Raw genomic sequence first — 19,788 nt, 5'->3', positions numbered from 1 at the left:
AGACAGTGTTAGCCATTCTGTGTCCACACTGGCTTGCCACTGGCTTCTGGTGTTTCCTCATCAAATAAGTACTCATTTCCCATCAGAATGTATTTTCTTTAGGAAATTCAGAGAATGATGAAAGCCACAAGAGTCTCAAACATGAGAGAGGTGAGATCCTTGTGTCTAGATGTCTAGTTTTTTTTTAAAGATGTATTTATTTATTTGAAAGAGTTACACAGAGAAAAAAGAGGCAGAGAGAGGGGGGGGGTCTTCTATCCTATGGTTCATTTATTATTGGCCACAACAGCCAGAGCTATGCCAATCAGAAGCCAGGAGCCAGGAGCTTCTTTTGGATCTCCCACGTGGGTGCAGGGGCCCAAGCACTTGGGCCATCATCTACTGCTTTCCCAGCCTATGGTAGAGAGCTGGATGGGAAGTGGAGCAGCCGGGTCTCAAACCAGTGCCCATATGAGGTGCCAACACTTCAGGCCAGGGCAATAACAAACTGCACCACAGCACTAGATGTCTAGTTTTACTGTTTTGTCCAACCTCTCATCCAAGTGAGGGAACAGGGTCTGAAATTAGACTGTTTTATTGAGGAGCCTCTGCATAGTGCTCTTGATGTCCCTGCTCCTCAGACTGTGGGAGTGACCACACTGTATACCACTGAGGCCACTGCACACTGCCAGGGAGAAAGTGAGAAAGCTGAAATCAGGTACACCCCAAGGCCTGTTCCATAAAGCAAGGAAACAACCAACAGGTGAGAGTCACAGGTGGAGAAGACTTTGGACTTCCCACCTAGTGATGGGACTCTCAGAATGTAGGAAACATGTTCATAGTAAGAGTAAAGGATGCCTGAGTGGGGAAAAACTTACATGATGCCAGTAAAATAAATAAATATGTCTTGAATGATGGTGTCAAGGCAGGTGAGGTTGAGAAGCTGAGAAGGGTCACAGAGAAACTGGAAATTTCAACATCCTTGAAGCAGGTAACTTGCAAGACCATCAAACTCTGCAGCATGGAATCCAAAAGACTAGCCACAAAAGAGAGCGTGGGGGTTCATTATGACCTGGTAATAAAGAGGATGGCAGATGGCGACAAACCAGTCATAGCCCATGACAGTCAGAATCAAATCATTCATGCAACCATAGATGATGAAGAGAGACATCTGCATCAGGCAGCCCACATAGGAGTTGACTGTGCTGTGAGTGTGGACATCCACAATCATCTTAGGAACTTGGAGGAGGTGAAACCCATGTTAGACAAGGAGAGGCTGCAGAGGAAGAAACACATGGGGGAGTGGAGGTGGGAGTTTGAGCTGATAACCAGGATGATGAGCAGGTTCTCATGCTCGGTGGCCTGGTACATGGACAGGAACAGCACCAAAATGAGGGGCTACAAGTCTCGATCCTCTGAGAAGCCCATAAGATGGAATTTTGAGACATGTGTAAGATTTTGTTTTGCAGTATAATCCCTAACCTTCTGGAAGAAAAAATAGTGTTGGTAAAATGATGCAGATGAATGGTCACATAGCACTTATATATATTGTCTTTTTTTTTTTTTGACAGGCAGAGTGGATAGTGAAAGAGAGAGACAAAGAGAAAGGTCTTCCATTTGCCATTGGTTCACCGTCCAGTGGCCACCACAGCTGGTGTGCTGTGGCCGGTACACCATGCTGATCCAAAGGCAGGAGCCAGGTTCTTCTCCTGGTCTCCCCATGGGGTACAGGGCCCAAGCACTTGGGCCATCCTCTGCTGCATTCCCGGGCCACAGCAGAGAGCTTGCCTGGAAGAGGGGCAACCGGGAAAGAATCTGGCGCCTCGACCGGGACTAGAACCTGGTGTGCCAGCACCGCTTGGTGGAGGATTAGCCTATTGAGCCGCAGCTCCAGCCAACACTTGTATATATTGTCAATACAGCTGGTCATGTGTATAACACAAAGGTAACTTTCAGGTGTGTGGAATAAATGAAAAGTTTTCTTGGGGCAGTATGATTTTGAAATTCCTATTTTGTTTCATGATATGTATCTTCCACAATGTTTTTTAAATTAATTTATTTGTTTTAAAGTCAGAGTTACACAGAGAAAGAGGAGAGTCAGAGAGAGATAGAGAGAGAGGTCTTCCATCCTATGGTTCGCTCCCCAAGTGGCTTCAACACATGGAGCTGCACTGATCCAAAGCCAGGAGCCAGGGGCTTTTTCCTCTTCTTCCTGGTCTCTTACCAGGTACAGGGGAACAAGGACCTGGACCATCTTCTACTGCTTTCCCAGGCCATCGCAGAAAGCTGGATTGGAAGTGGAGCAGCTGGGTCTTGAACCAGCACCCATATGGGATGCCAGCGCTTAAGGCCAGGGCATTAACCCACTGCACCACAGCACCCACCCCATTTTAAAACATATTTTATTTATTTCAGAGGTACAATCACAGACAGAGAGGTAGAGCCAGAGAGAAAGATCTTCTATCCTCTGGTTTGCTCCCCAAATGGCCACAGCAGCCAGAGCTGAGCTGATCTGAATCCAGGAGCCAGGAGCTTCTTCCAGATCTCTCATGAGGGTAGCAGGGGCCCAAGCACTTGGGTCATCCTCCACTGCTTTTCCAGGCCATAGGCAGAGAGATCAGAAGTTGAACAGCCAGAACGCTAACCAGCGACCACCTAGGATGCCAGCTCTACAGGCGGAGGCTTAACTTACACAACCACAGCACCTGCCCCCACAGAGTTTTTGAAGACCTCCTCATATTAACACTTTTGGACTGCTCAATGTCTGTCACCTCTCTCAGTGATTTCAAACTCAGTCTTCTTAGGGATCTTCCATGATTGGTTTCCGTGTTATTCAGCTCCTTTTATACTCAACCTGCTTCAGAGACACTCAACTGAACAATGTTAGGCAACCAAGCACATTAGGAACTGACAAATACATGAGCATGAAGGAAATTAGCAGTAAAATGCCTTAATTTTCTAAACAATAGTGCATATATCCTTAATTAAGAATGTTTATAAATACTCTGTAAGAGTTGCCAGTGTTTTGTCTAAACACTAAATTGAAGTGGATGGTTCACAATTAGGAAATGTTTGTGTTCATTGTCATCCAAGTTTTACCAATGCTTGTTTTTCTGTTCCATGCTGTGTAGATGTAAGTGCTCACTCAGATATTGTTTATCTACTTTTTTGATGGGCAGGGCCAGGGCCTGAGAAAACTTTCATCCACTGGTTCATTCCCCCCAAAGCTGCAGTGTCTGTGGCTAGTCCAAGACAGAACTAAGACTTGGAACTCAGTGCAGATTTATTTCCCACATGTGTGACAGCAAACCAGTTACTTTCCCTATCCCTGCTACGTTCCACTGTCTGCATTAGCAGGAAGCTGCAGTCAATAGCTAGAGCCATGAATCAAAGCCCAATACTCCACAGTGGGGGAGATGGACATCTTAACCACCAAGCTATGGCCAAATCCTGTTTCTACTATACAATCATTCAATTTGTAACACCTCACCTTGTCTTTGGTGGGTTTCAAATTTTGATAAACAGTATCTTAGCTGCAAACACATAGTCATGAAATCAACACCTGCAAATATAGCATTAATACATTCTGCACTTGTGAATGATTGAAAATAAGGAACTTTTAAGTTAACATTCTCCAAAGAAAGGTTCCTGTTTTCAGTTCCTAAGCCCTTGCTTGGATTGGTATTTATGGGTTGGAGGTTTATGGGCATTTTAAATAGATTTCTATTAATTTTTTTGGACAGGCACAGTGGACAGTGAGAGAGAGAGCCAGAGAGAAAGGTCTTCCTTTTGCCATTGGTTCACCCTCCAGTGGCCGCTGCAGCTGGCGCACTGCAGCCAGTACACTGCCCTGATGCAATGGCAGGAGCCAGGTACTTATCCTGGTCTCCCATGGGGTGCAGGGCCCAAGCACTTGGGCTATCCTCCACTGCACTCCCTGGCCACAGCAGAGAGCTGGTCTGGAAGAGGGGCAACTGGGACAGAATCCGGCGCCCCGACCGGGACTAGAACCCGGTGTGCCAGCGCTGCACGGTGGAGGATTAGCCTAGTGAGCCACGGCACCGGCTGATTTGTTTTAATTTTAATAGATTTATTTATTTACTTTGGAAGGCAGAGTGACAAAGAGAGGATGAGACGAAGAGCGATCAATCTTCCATGCATTGGTTCACCCCCAAAATGGCCACAATGGTTGGGGCTGGGCCAAGCCAAAGCCAGGAACCAGGAGTTTCTTCTGTATCCAATTTTCTGGGCCATCTTCTGCTGCTTCCCCAGGTGCCTTAGCAAGGAGCTGGATCAGAAATGGAGCTGCTGGGACTCATTCTCCCATATGGGATGCTGGTGTCACAGGCAGAAGCTTAACCCACTGTGCTACAATATCAGTCCCACTTATTGGTATTTTAATTTTTTAAATAAGTCTTCTAAATTCTGTCTTTATTGAATTATTTTTATAAGAATTATTATATATTTATTTAGCGCCTTATGATTAGTTACTTAGGAACAGCTGAAAGAAAGTCAAGGAATAATTTTTAAAAGTTCATTGGAAATAGAATTGAAAGAAAAATTCAAAATAGGCATTTCCTTGTACGTTTGAAGGACCTATACATGTAAATATATCTGCATTTAACCTTGTGATGCAGTAAATAGTAATGCAAACATGATGATTTACTCTAGAAAGAAGCACTATGAAAGGAATGCAGAATTCTCACTGATAGTTCAGAATTCCACCCATGAACCAAGCTTTTAAAATTTGCATCTTTGAAGCCGGCGCCGTGGCTCAATAGGCTAATCCTCCACCTTGCGGCGCCGGCACACCGGGTTCTAGTCCCGGTTGGGGCGCCGGATTCTGTCCCGGTTGCCCCTCTTCCAGGCCAGCTCTCTGCTATGGCCAGGGAGTGCAGTGGAGGATGGCCCAGGTGCTTGGGCCCTGCACCCCATGGGAGACCAGGAAAAAGCACCTGGCTCCTGGCTCCTGCCAGGATCAGCGCGGTGCGCCGGCTGCAGCGGCGGCCATTGGAGGGTGAACCAACGGCAAAGGAAGACCTTTCTCTCTCTGTCTCTCTCTCACTGTCCACTCTGCCTGTCAAAAAAAAAAAAAAAAAAAAAAAAAAAAAAAAATTTGCATCTTTGCACTGACACTTTTCTTTTGGGACTTGTCAGTCTAAACATCCCAAATACCCTGCCAGTCCTGCACATAAGGAAACCATGCTTCCAACAGTCCCTCTTGCAAGCTCTCTGTCTTACAGAACACACAGTATGGGTCCCTTGCTGTGGGGTATGAGTAGGCAGTGAGGGTCCATTTCCCATTCCTTCCCAGTGAGCATGGAGGGCTGAGGATTTCTCCTCAGGACTGTTGGATGACGTGTAGCCCTGCCTCCTCTAACACATGATTCTGGAACGAGGACTGGAAGGATTCTGGAAGACTGTGCTGAGACTAGTAGTCTTTTTATTTATATGTACCCACTTGAAATGCAGAGAGACTGAGACAAAGACAAACATGGAAAGATAAATCCCATTGCTGGGTCACTGCACAAATGCCCACAGCAAATGTTCCCAGCATTTCTTTTCTCTGCTTACCAAGTAAGTACTCATTTCACTCCATAATGCATTTTCTTTGGATTTTTTTAGTGAGTGTTTTTCAACTCATTAAGTATTGAAAAATATGCATTTGCCCACAGTGATATCAGTGACATACAGAATAGGAAGCCCAGGTCTTCCTTTCCCACAGGATGGCAAGACTTAATATACAGGGACAAAATGCCTGTGTCAGGCCTCTGACAAAATGGCTAAGAGTCTGTGTCACCCTAGGTGTGCACAAAACCTGAAAGAGCTGTGTCCAAGTGCATAAGAGAGCTCGCTGAGTGTACACAACAAGGCCCTCCCTGCCCAAAAGGCAGTATGGCAGAGAGAAAATCCTCAACTCCTAACATCTCTTGTGGAAGAGACAGAGCAGGTGGAATGTTCAAAGTTCTGTCTTCTCAGAATGGCCTGAGGAAGGAGTTGATACCTGGCCTGACTTGGACACTTATGGTAATGACATTGCTATGTGGGGAACAGAAAACAAGAGAGGGCAGCTAGGAACAACCCCCAGAGGAACTGCAGTGCCACAGGCAGACACCAAGTGGAAGAAAAGATGATGCTCTCTTGAGGACAATGGCAAAGCTCTCTAACTGCAAAACCACACACACACAAGCCCTGAGACAAAGCCTCCCCAGAAAGGCTTGAAGGTTCCCCAGAATGTCCAACATGTCTACAGTAAAGGTCTTTCCCTTCATGAAGCCCATCTGTAAAGACTAGGTGAGCCTGATTTATCTTTTCTTAAAAAAAGATTTATTTGATTTAAAAGAGTGACAGAGAGAGAGGAGACTCAGAGAGAGACGTCTTCCATCCACTGGTTCACTCCCCAATTGGCTAAACTGGACGGAGCTGCACTGATCCAATGCAAGGAGCCAGAAACTTCTTCCGAATCTCCCACACACGTGACTTGGGCCATCTTCCATTGTTTTTCCAAACCATAGCAGAGAGGTGGATATGAGTTGGAGCATCCAGGACTTGAACCAGCACCCATATGGGATGCCGGCCCTGTAGGCGGTGGCTTTACCCATTATGCCACAGAGCCAGCCCCTCCTGATTTTTCTAAGACTCCAATCTCAGCAGAGAACACAAGCATTGCATAGAAACAAACAAGGCATGAAGTAACAAACCACCTGCCCTTCTTTAAAGAACTGGAGATATTTGAATATCCCACAGCACATTCAAAATGACCATCTTTTTTGTTAACTTTTATTTAATGAATATAAATTTCCAAAGTACAGCTTATGGATTACAATGGCTTCCCCATCCCCATATCTTCCCTGCGACCTGCAATCCTCCCCTTTCCTGCTCTCTCCCTTCCAATTCACATAAGATTCATTTTCAATTCTCTTTATATACAGAAGATCAGTTTAGCATATATTAAGTAAAGATTTCAACAGTTTGCACCCACATAAAAACACAAATTGAAAAATACTATTTGAGTACTCGTATTAGCATTAAATCTGAATGTGCAGCACATTAAGACAGAGATCCTACATGAGGGAGTAAGTGCACAGTGACTCCTGTTGCTGACTTTACAAATTGACACTCTTGTTTATGGCATCAGTAATCACCCTAGGCTCTTGTCATGAGTTGCCAAGGCTATGGAAGCCCTTTGAGTTCACCGACTCCGATCATATTCAGACAAGGTTGTAGTCAGAGTGGAAGTTCTCTCCTCCCTTCAGAGAAAGGTACCTCCTTCTTTGATGACCTGTTCTTTCCAATGGGATCTCATTCAAGAGGATCTTTCATTTAGGTCATTTTTTTGCCAGAGTGTCTTGGCTTTCCATGCCTGAAACACTCTCATGAGCTTTTCAGTTGGATCCAAATGCCTTTAGGGCTGATTATGAGGCCAAAGTGCTGTTTAGGGCATCTGCCATTCTATGAGTCTGCTGTGTATCTCGCTTCCCATGTAGGATCGCTCTCCCCTTTATTTATTCTGTTAGTATTAGCAGACACTAGACTTGTTTATGTGATCCCTTTGGCTCTTATTTCTATCATTATGATCAATTGTGAACTGAAATTGATCACTTGGACAAGTGAGATGGCATTGGTACATGCCACCTTGATGGGATTGAATTGGAATCCCCTGGTATGTATCTCACTCTACCGTTTGGGGCAAGTCAGCTTGAGCATGTCCCAAATTGCACATCTCTTCCCTCTCTTATTCCCACTCTTATATTTAACAGTGATCACATTTCAGTTTAATTTTAACACTTAAGAATAACTGTGTATTAATTACAGAATTAAACCAGTCATATTAAGTAGAACAGACAAAAAAATACTAATAGGGATAATGTATTAAGTTGTTCATTAACAGTTAGGGCTATGCTGATCAAGTCACCATTTCTCATAGTGTCCATTTCACTTCAGGAGGTTTCCTTTTTGGTGTTCAGTCAGTTGTCACCGATCAGGGCGAACATATGGTATTTGTCCCTTTGGGACTGGCTTATTTCACTCAGCATGCTGTGTTCCAGATTCCTCAATTTTGTTGCAAATGACTGGATTTTGTCGTTTTTTACTTGGTATAGTATTCTAAAGAGTACATATCCCATAATTTCTTTATCCAGTCTACTGTTGATGGGCATTTAGGTTGGTTCCAAGTCTTGGCTATTGTGAATTGTGCTGCAATAAACATTAGGGTGCAGACCACTTTTTCTGTTTGCTGATTTAAATTCCTTTGGGTAAATTCCAAGGAGTGGGATGGCTGCAAAGAGGGATAGTTTGACTTCTTCCTTCTCAATTTGTATCCCTTTAATTTCTTTTTCTTGCCTAATGTCTCTCTAAAACTTCAAGAACTATATTGAATAGCAGTGGTGAGAGTGGGCATCCCTGTCTGGTGCCAGATCCCAGTGGAAATGCTTCCAACTTTTCCCCATTCAATAGGATGTTGGCCGTGGGTTTTTTCATAAATTGCTTTGATTATATTGAGGAATGTTCCTTCTATACCCAATTTGCTTAGAGTTTTCATCATGAAAGGGTGTTGAATTTTATCGAATCTGTCTCTGCATGTATTGAGATAATCATTTGGTTTTTCTTCTGAAATTTGTTAATGTGGTGTATCACATTGATTGATTTGAGAATGTTGAAACATCCCTGCATAACAGGGATAAATCCCACTTGGTCTGGGTGGATGATTTTTTTAATGTGTTGTTGTATTCTATTGGCGAGAATTTTATTGACGATTTTTGCGTCTATGTTCATCAGGGATATTGGTCTGTAATTCTCTTTCAATGCTGCATCTCTCTCTGGCTTATGGAATAAGGTGATGCTGGCTTCATAGAAAGAATTTGGGAGGATTCCCTCTTTTTCAATTGTTCTGAAGAGTTTGAAATGGGATTAGTTCTTCTTTAAATGTCTGGTAGAATTCAGCAGTGAATCCATCTGGTCCTGGCCTTTTCTTTGTTGGGAGGGCCTTTATTACTGTTTCAATTTCTGTCTCAGTTATGGGTCTATTTCGGTTTTATACGTCTTCCTGGTTCAATTTAGGTAGGTTGCCTGTGTCCAGGAATCTATCCATTTCTGACAGGTTTCCCTGTTTGCTGGCATACAGGTCCTTGTAGTAATTTATGATGATCCATTTTATTTCTGTGGTGTCTATTGTGACGTTTCCTTTTTCATCTCTGATTTTATTGATTTGGGTCTTTTCTTTTTTTAGTTAGTTGGACCAATGGTGTGTCAATTTAATTCATTTTTTCAAAAAACCAGCTCCTCATTTGGCTGATTTTTGTAATGTTTTTTTTTTTTTTGGATTCAATCCTGTTGATTTCTTCCCTGATTTAATTATTTCTCTTCTCCTACTAGATTTGGGTCTGGTTTGCTGCAGTTTTGTAGATCCTTGAGTTGCATTGAAAGCTCATCTATTTGGTGCCTTTGCAATTTCTTGATGTAGGCACCTATTGCAATACACTTTCCTCTCAACACTGCTTTTGCCTGATCCCATAAGTTTTGACACATTGTGGTGTTATCTTCATTTACTTCCAGAAAGTTTTTGATTTCTCTTTTAATTTCTTCTATGACCCATTGTTCATTCAGGAGAATGTTGTTCATTCTCCATGTGTTTGCATACTCTCTAGGGTTTCCTGAGTTGCTGATTTCCAACTTCATTCCTTTATGGTCTGAGAAGCTGCATGGTATGATTCTAATTCTTTTGAATTTGCTGAGACTTGCTTTATGGCCTAGTATGTGATCAATCCTAGAGAAGGTTCCATGCACTACTGAGAAGAATGTAAAATCTTTAAATGTAGGATTGAGAGTTCTGTAGATATCTGTTAGATCCTTTTGGACAATAGTGTCAATTAAATCTGCTATTTGCTTGTTGATCTTCTGTCTGGTTGATCTATTTCTGAGAGTGGAGTATTGAAGTCCCCCAGTACTATTGTATTGGAATCTAAGTCTCCCTTTAAGTCCCTTAACATACCTTTTAAATAAACCGGTGCCCTGTAATTAGGCACATATACATTAATAATAGTTACATCTTCCTGTTGAATTGAACCCTTAATCATTATATGGTGTCCCTCTTTGTTTCTCTTAACAGTTTTTGTGTTAAAGTTTATTTTGTCTGATATTAACATGGCTACGCCAGCTCTTTTTTCATTCTGTTGGTATGGAATATCTTTTTCCAACCTTTCACTTTCCGTCTACATGCATCTTTGTTGGAAAGATGTGTTTCTTGTATGAAGCAAATAGATGGGTTTTGTTCCTTAATCCATTCAGCCAGTCTGTGCCTTTAACTGTAGAGTTGAGTCCATTAACATTCGATGTGAATATTGATAAGTAGTGACTTTGCCCTAGGAATGCAGAATTCTTACTGTTAGTTCCTCAATGCTACCCATGAACCAAGATTTAGAATTCAGGTGTTTGTACTGATACTTTTCTTTTGGGTGACTAGTCAGTCTAATTATCCCAACTGCCCTGCCAGTCCTGCCCATGAGGAAACCTTGCTTCCTACAGTACCTCTTGCATCCACTGTGTCCCACAGAACTCACTGGGCTTGGACCCCTGGTTTAGGACATGTCTGGGGAATGAGGGTCCATTGCCTCTTCTTGCCCAGTGAGCAATGAGGGCTGAGCTGTCTCCTCAGGATGGTTAGGAAGACAGCCAGGTTTGGGCATCCTAATACAGATGACTCTGGAAGAAGAATTCACAGGAACAGTTCTTCCTAGTCTGGAACCAGTATTCTTTAAAAAGTCATCCTTGAGCAACTTAATATGTTATCCCTCTTAGTATTATTTTTTGTTTGTTCTACTTAATACTTTTGGTTGAATACTGTAATCAATTCACAATTCTTCTTAAGTGCTGAAACTTAACTGAAAAGTGATTGCTGTTAAATATAAGAGTGGGAATAAGAGAGGGAAGAGATGTGCAATTCGGGACATGCTCAAGCTGACTTACCTCAAACGGTAGAGTTAGAAAAATACCAGGGGATTCGAATTCAATCCCATCGAGGTGGCATGTACCAATGCCATCTCACTAGTCCCAGTGATCAATTTCTGTTCACAATTGATCATAATAATAGGACTAAGAACCAAAGGGATCACATAAACAAGAATAGTGTCTGCAAATACTAGCTGATAGAATCAAAATGGAGAGAATGATCCAACATGGGAAGTGAGATACACAGCAGACCCATACAATGGCAAATGTCCTAACAACACTCTGGCCCCATAATCAGCCCTTAAAGCATGCGGATCCAGTTGAAATGCCCATGAGAGTATTTCAGGCATGGAAAGCCAAGACACTCCGAGGGAAAAAAAAAACCTAAATGAAAGATCTCCACGAGTGAGATCCCAGTGGAAAGAGTGGATCATCAAAGAAGGAGGTACCTTTCTCTGAAGAGAGGAGAGAACTTCCACTTTGACCATGGCCTTGTCTAAATATGATCAGAGTCAGTGAACTCAGGGGGCTTCCATAGCCTTGGCAACTCATGACAAGAGCCTAGGGTGATTGCTGAGGCCATAAACAAGAGTGTCAATTTGTTAAGTCAACAACAGGAGTCATTGTGCACTTACTCCTCATGTAGGATCTTTGTCCTCAGTGTGCTGTACATTGAGATTCAATGCTATAACTAGTACTCAAACAGTATTTTTCACTTTATGTTTCTGTGTGGGAGCAAACTGTTGAAATCTTTACTTAATGTATGCTAAACTGATCTTCTGTAGATAAAGAGAATCAAAAATGAATCTTGATGTGAATGGAAAGGGAGAGGGAGTGGATAAGGGGAGGGTTGCAGGTTGGAGGGACGTTATGGGGGGAAGCCATTGTAATCCATATGCTGTACTTTGGAAATTTATATTCATTAAATGAAAGTTAAAAAAAATAAAACGTCATCCTTTATATTTGAATGACAAAAAGAGACAAGGACAAAAAGACAAAGGGAGAGAACTTCTGTTGACTGATTCATTCCCCAAAGGCCCACAAGACCCAGTGCTGAGTCAGGCAAAGCCAGGAACTGAGGATTCAACCTGGGTCTCCCATGTAGGTGGCAGAGCCAAAAATACTTGAGCCATCATCTACATCCCTGGGTGAACAGTAGCAAGAAGTAAAAATTGGAAGCAGAGCAAGGACTCAAACCCAGGCACTCAAAAATAAGATGTCTGCATCCCAAGTGGCATCTTAACTGCCATGCCAAATGCTTGGCCCTTGGACTAGCAATAAAGACCTCACAGGCTGGCTGGCACCAAGCTCACTAGGCTAATCTTCTGCCTGCGGCACCAGTACTACGGGTTCTAGTCCCGGTTGGGGTGCCGGTTCTGTCCCAGTTGCTCCTCTTCCAGTCCAGTTCCCTTCTGTGTCCTGAGAGGACAATGGAGGATGGCCCAAGTGCTTGGACCCTGCACCTGCATGGGAGACCAGGAGGAAGCACTTGGCTTTGGATCAGCGCAGCACACCAGCCATAGCGACCATTTGGGGAGTGAACCAATGGAAGGAAGACCTTTCTCTCTGTGTATCTCTCACTGTCTACCTCTGCCTGTCAAAAAAAAAAGACTGCACAGGCTATTTTCTATGAATTTCTTGAACACTTTAGGTACTGAAGAGTGGGTCTCTGACATTGGTGTGTAAGCACCCCAAGATTGTGCATATCTCGGTCTTCTCCCCAGCATGTTACACAACCCATAAAATGATCTGCTCTCAGACACATTTTCCTGCAGAATTCTCTGTTGAGTGGGTGTATCTCTGCATTGTGTAGTTATACAGTTTCTACCACACTGCTCCATGGTGTATCATCAGTCATGTAGTTCAAAGAAATAACTATGATTTCTCTTATTCCAGCAGAATCTCCTTATGATGTCACAAATAGCTGTAGCCATTCAACAAATGCTGCCAGTACAGTGGCCTCTGATGTTTGCTCTCCAAGTAACTGATCATTGCACACCAGAATGTGTTTTCCTTAGGTATTTTAATGTGTGTTATCATGTCATTAAGACTTTAATGCAGTATAGTTTGGAGATTAGTGACATCAAGAAGGTGATGGAATAGGAAACTCTACAGCTCATTTTTCCCATTGAGATTGGATTTACCAACATTTTGGACCCAATTGCCTTTGTTAGAACTCTACAAACCAGTTAAGAGATTATGTCACCCTATATGAGAGTAAAGCCAGGAAAAAGTGTATCAAACTACATTTGTTGCATTTTCCCAACTACAGAACTTCCTGTACCAGAAACAGCATAGCTGAATGAGGAGAAAACTTCCTCCTCCTGGAAGGGAGTTCCAATCTCTCAATGAAGGGAAAGAGAAGGTGGAGTGTTCTTCCAAAGTTCTCTCTTCTCAGGGCTGCCTGAGGAACTGATTCAAACTTTGCCTGCCTTGGAGCTCCAATGGTAATGGCATTAAATGAAAATGGCTGTAGAGAACAATGGAAGGCACTTCCTTAAAGCCCTCAGAGGAAGTGCAGTACCACAAAGAGACACTAGGGGGAGGAAGAGATGCTGAGCTCTAGAGAGCAAGGCTAACCCCTTGACCCCTGCACCCATGTGGGAGACCCGGATGAAGCTCCTTGCACCTGGCTCTGGATCGGCTCAGATCTGGCCATTGCAGTCATTTGGGGAGTAGCGAGTGGAATGGAAGACCTTTCTCATTCTCGCTCTCACGCTCTCTCTGCCTCTCTCTGTAACTCTGTCTTTCAAATAAAAATAAATCTTAAAAAAAGTATAGCCCCTTTAACTGCACAAATCACACACACAGAAGCGCAGGGAAGTTTGGGTGTCACCCAGAGTCTCTAGACAGTCTGCTGTGAAAGTCTTTAGGGAAAGTCTTTAGGAAGCCCATCCGTAAGGACTGGGAGATGCTTTTTCTCCTCAATGCTCAAATATCCATAGAGAGTATGAGAATGCATGGAAACAGGGAAATACCACCTAATCAAATTAACAAACTGCATCTCCAGAGATAAGGTACTACATCTTCCTAAAGGAATGAAGACATTTGATCATCCCACAACAAACTCAACATAACCACTTAAAGATTATCAGTATTCTAACAGATAACACAGATAGAAACAAAGCAATCAGGAAAATGATGAATTAGCAAATTGGTAATAAAAATACAGAGACATAAACTCTAAAAGAAAAAAAATGAGCAGAACTTTAGAAGAGGAAGTAAACAATTACTCTGTTGGAATATTCAGTGGAATGTTCAGCAGAGTATCAAGAAGAATCAGTGGCTTTTTTAACTTTTCAAATAATTTTTATTGACAGTTGTATATTTTTTAACATTTGGTTTCAGAATAGATTTAAATTTTTTTTAACTTTTATTTGATGAATATAAATTTCCAAAGTACGATTTATGGATTACAATGGCTTCCCCCACATACCGTCCCTCCCACCCACTACCCTCCCCTTTTCCACTCCCTCTCCCCTTCCATTCACATCAAGATTCATTTTCGATTATCTTAATATACAGAAGATCAGCTTAGTATACATTAAGTAAGGATTTCAACAGTTTGCTCTCACACAGAAACATAAAGTGAGAAATAATAGATGATTTTTTTAAAATGATGATGAAATCAGATCAGACCTATTGTCATGTTTAATCCCAGTGAGAGTCAAATTGGGAGTTGATAATTTCTTTCTTTCTTTTTTTTTCCAGAGGATCAGTTTAGTATGCATTAAGTAAAGATTTCAACAGTTTGCACCCCCATAGAAACACAAAGTGAAATATATTGTTTGAGTACTCGTTATAGCATTAAATCTCAATACACAGCACATCAAGGACAGAGATCCTACATGAGGAGTAAGTGCACAGTGACTCCTGTTGTTGACTTTACCAATTGACACTCCTGTCTATGGCATCAGTAGTCTCCCTATGCTCCGGCCATGAGTTTCCAAGGCTATGGAAGCCCTCTGAGTTCTCCGATTCTTATCTTGTTTAGACAAGGTCATAGTCAAAGTGGAGGTTCTCTCCTCCCTTCAGAGAAAGGTACCTCCTTCTTTGAAGACCTGTTCTTTCCACTGGGATCTCACTCGCAGAGATCTTTTGCCAGAGTGTCTTGGCTTTCCATGCCTGAAATACTCTCATGGGCTTTTCAGCCAGATCCGAATGCCTTTAGGGCTGATTCTGAGGCCAGAGTGCTATTTAGGACATCTGCCATTCTATGAGTCTGCTGAGTATCTCACTTCCCATGTTGGATCACTCTCCGCTTTATTTATTCCATCGGTTAGTGTTAGCAGGTACTAGACTTATTTATGTGCTCCCTTTGATTTAAATTTATACAACATAAATTGTGAGATAGTCATAAGAAGAATTCCCCTACACGCCTCACCACATCATTTCCTGTTTAATATCTCATTAATACCTTTGTCACAATTATTGATCCACACCCAGCTTCTTTTATTTTTTATCTAAAAGCATTTTATTGCTTAATACCTCTCAGCCTCTGGTTATGTATGAAAAATGTATAAAAATCTATAATATGCCTCATTAAAAAGACCAAAAAAAACCAATAACCAGACACAAAATCTGGAGAGCACCAGCCTCACACATCATATACAGAGAAAAGTGAGATTTGTAGGTCTAGATGATTCATTTTGCTGCAGTTACCACCAAGAGCCCAGACACGTGGCACGGGGACTGAGGAGAGCCTGTTTTCCTGAGGAGCCTCCACAGGGCCCTCTTGATGCCCCTGTTCCTCAGGCTGTAGATAAAGGAGTTGAGCATGGGGGTGACCACAGTGTACACCACTGAGGCCAAGGCACCCTTTCCAGGAGACACTGAGAAAGCTGAACTGAAATACACACCAATGGCTGTTCCATAGAATAAGCAAACGACTGACAGGTGAGAGCCACAGGTGGAGACGGCTCTGTACATCCCACCTGGTGATGGGACTCTCAGAATGGAAGAAACGATTTTATAGTAATAGAAGAGGATCCCTGAGATAGGGAAAAAACCATATATGATGCCAACAAGATACCTGACTATGTCATTGGTGAAGGAGTCAGAGCAGGCAAGACTGAGAAGCTGAGAAGGGTCACAGAAGAAATTAGAAATTTCAACATCCATGAAGCAGGTAACTTGCAAGACAATGAAACTGTGCAGCAGGGAATCCAAAAAGCTGAACACAAAAGACACTGAAACTAAGACCCACAGCGGCTGGGATTCATGATGGCCTGGTAATGCAGGGGGTGACAGATGGTGACAAACTGGTCATAGGCCATCACGGTCAGAAGCAAATTATCCATGCACCCAAAGATAATAGAGACATCTGTTTCAGGCAGCCCATGTAGGAGATGACTGCTGTGAGTGTGGATGCCCACAATCATCTTGGGAACCATTCTGGAGGTGAAACCCACATCAGCAAAGGAGAGGTTGCAGAAGAAGAAGTACATGGGCATGTGCAGGTGGAGTCTGAGATGATGACCAGGGTGATGGGCAGGTTCCCAGGCACCGTGACCTGATACATGGACAGGACCACCACAAAGAGGAAGGGTTGCAGTGCTGGATCCTCTGAGAAGCCCATGAGATGGAATTCTGTGACATGTGTGATATTTTGTGTTTCAAGATACCCTAATCCTACTAAAAAAAAAAAAAAACAGTGTTGGTAAAAGGAATCACACAAACAGGCAATCAGCACATGCACATATTTTCAGTTCAACCAGTTATGTGTATATCACATGCTTTTACTCTAATGTTCTTAGAACAATTGAACTAAAGAGAAAAATTTTGGTGTAATACAATTTTTTAAAAGATTTATTTGTTTATTCAAAAGGCAAAGTTATAGAGAGGCAGGGCAGAGAGAAAAAAAAGAGAGAGAGGTCTTCCATCCACCAGTTCCTCCCCAGATGTCTACAAGGGCCGGAGCTGCCTCGATCCAAAGCCAGGAGCCTAGAGCTTTTCCTGGATCTCTCGTGCAGGTGCAGGGGTCCAAGCACTTGGGCCATCTTCTACTGCTTTCCCAGGCCATAGCAGAGAGCTGGATCAAAAGTGGAGCAGCCAGAACTCAAACCAGCTCACATATGGGATGCCAGAACTGCAGGCAGTGGCTTTTACATGCTACACTGCAGGATTCAGGCATTGCTGTGCTAAATGCCCACCCCTGGCAGCAGAATTCTGAATGTCTAAAAGCACAGGCTGATATTGACACTTGTGTGATCTTGAACACTTTCACTCCTAACATCTGTACACAATAAGGTTAAGCAATGACCAGGCTACCTTTCAGCTGAACCCCCATCAAATTGTCATGCTCTCAGATTCTCCTGCAGGACAACTGTCTCTGTGTTTGTAATGATAGAGTTTCCACTCATACTACTTCATGATGTATCACCAGCCAACTAGTCCAAAGAGGATATCCTGGTTTCTCTTTATCCACCAGAATCTCCCAACATCAAAACAGGCTGTAGCCATTTTGTGGCAAAATTCACAAGTGATTCCAGTAAGATATGATTTTTGTGCATCATGTAGTCTTCATTTTGCTCCAGAATGTATTTTCTTTAGATTTTTTTAATGAGTGTCATCAATTCATTAGTGGTTAATAAAATATGATGTTGGCCATGGTGATATCATTAAGACAAAGGAATAGGAAGTCAGTCCAAGGTCTTCATTCCACCCACAGAGTCCTAACTTAACAACATCCATGGACCAAATTCTCTGTAAGAGCTCCACAAGCTGGATAAGGCTTTACATCAAGCCCAGAGGAGCACAAAGCCAGAAGGAACTACCTCACAGTGAATGGCAGCATTCTTTGTGTTTGTTAGCCAAGGCCCTGCCAGTGCCAGAAACACCATCTCAGGATAAGCAGAAACGCCCCCCTCCCAACTCCTAGCATCTGTCTTGGAAGGGAAAGAGAAAATGTGTTGTCCTCTTAGGGGCTACCTGAGGAAGTGTGTTATACCTTGCCTGACTTGGAGTTCTAATGGAAATGGCAGTGGCCTATGGGTACCAGAATAGGAGCCACTGAGAACTATGGAAAACACCTAGTTATCCTCCCAGAGCAACTTCAGTACCAGAAGCAAGACTCCAGGCGGAGATGATGATGTGCTCTTGAAAACAACTATAAACTCACACACAGCCCAGAGAAGATGCCTCCCAGCAAAGGTTTGTGAGTCCCCAATAATATCTGTGAAGGTCTTTCCCCATATGAATCCAGTCCAGAAAACTTGGGGAAGATGTTTTCCCCAATGATCACATCTAACCAGAGAACAAAAGGAATGCATAGAAACTGGGAAATATGACCCAAAGGAACAATGCTTCACCAGAAATAAGTTACTAAACCCTCTTTAAAGATATGGAGAGGGGCCGGCATCATGGCGCCCTAGATTAATCCTCCACCTGTGGTGCTGGCATCCCATATGGGCACCGGTTCTAGTCCCGCTTGCCCCTCTTCCAATCCAGCTCTCGGCTGTGGCCTTGGATAGCAGTAGAAAATGGCCCAAGTGCTTGGGCCCCTGCAACCTCATGGGAGACCAGGAAATAAGCACCTGGCTCCTGGCTTCAGATCGGTGCAGCTCCAGCTGTTGCGGCCATGTGGGGAATGAACCAACGGAAGGAAGAACTGCCTCTTTCTCTCTCACTGTAACTCTACTTGTCAAATAAATAAAATCTTTAAAAAAAACTAAAGATTGGAGATATTTGATTTTTAAACAACAAATTCAAAATAATCATCTCAAAGATTGTCAGCTAGCTAAAAGATGACACAAAGAGATCAACTGTGCAACCAGAAAAAAATGGAATAAATGAAAATAAAGGTAACAAACTGTAAAAAAGAAATAAACTTTGGGGATAAAGAATACAATAACTAAGATGGAACATTCTATAGAGTTTCAACAGCAGGTTCAAGTACAACAAAGAATCAGTGAACTTTTGGACTTTTCAAATTATTTATTTACTAACAGTTATATCATCATTTTTTAACACTTTATGTCAGGATAGTTTTAAATATACAAAAAATTGTGAGGTAGTAATATAAGAGTCCACATATACCCCTCATTCTATGTCCCCTATTACATCACATATTAATATCTTGGTTACAGTGAACTACACCCATCTTCCCCAATTATTATAAAGACTATTTATTTATTTATTTATTTGAAAGAGTTAACAGAAAGAGGAAGAAAGAGAGAGAGAGATCTTCCATTCACTGGTTGGCTTCCCAAATGGCTGCAATGGCTGGAGCTGGGACAGGCCAAAGCCGGAATTCAGGAGCTTCTTTCAGATCTCCATATGGGCACAGGGGCCCAAGCACTTGGGCCCACCTCCACTGCTTTCCCAGGTGCATTAGTAGGGGGCTGGACTGGAAGTGGAGCAGCCACCGCTGAAACTGGCACCCATGTGGGATGCCGGTGTTGCAGGCAGCAGCTTTACTTGCTGTGCCACAGTGCTGGCCTTTTCCCCTATCTTTTCATCCCAAACTTTCACTTATTCCATGACTCCCAACCTCCAGTAATCAATATTTTCATGTTCAGATTCAGATTTTTTTATTTGAAATTATCTAGTCACAGGAGCAAAAGAAAAATAATGAAGAAAAGTGAATAAAACTAGAGGGATGTATGGGATACCGCAAGGAGATATGCCCTATATTCCATATGCCTTATGGAAATTACACAATAAGAATAAAGAAATGGAGTATGGTAGAGAGCCATTTTTAAGAAACAGTGACTCATATTTGGAGCTGTCTAAATTTGAAGAAGGAAGTCCATATACACAGTATAAAAGCTCAGTTAACTCCAATTAAAATAAATCCAAAGGACTACCACTAAGCCAAATGATAATCAAAATATCCATGTTGCAGAAAAAAAGAGAATCCTG

General features: G+C 42.6%; 1 protein-coding gene across 1 annotated transcript; it reads right to left on the bottom strand.

Moving 5' to 3' along the window:
- Window positions 1–15,570: 15,570 nt before the first annotated feature.
- On the bottom strand, window positions 15,571–16,379 carry LOC138845777 (olfactory receptor 7E178-like). Its single transcript, XM_070059353.1, has 2 exons — window positions 16,189–16,379; window positions 15,571–16,099 (listed from the first exon to the last, which is right to left on the bottom strand). The coding sequence occupies exons 1-2, from the start codon at window positions 16,377–16,379 to the stop codon at window positions 15,571–15,573; spliced, it is 720 nt and encodes a 239-aa protein (XP_069915454.1).
- Window positions 16,380–19,788: the final 3,409 nt, after the last annotated feature.

Source organism: Oryctolagus cuniculus, chromosome 16, assembly GCF_964237555.1.
Source record: "Oryctolagus cuniculus chromosome 16, mOryCun1.1, whole genome shotgun sequence".
Taxonomy (NCBI): domain Eukaryota; kingdom Metazoa; phylum Chordata; class Mammalia; order Lagomorpha; family Leporidae; genus Oryctolagus; species Oryctolagus cuniculus.
Note: the sequence above shows the minus strand (reverse complement) of the source record. Positions and strands in the feature narration are given on the sequence as shown.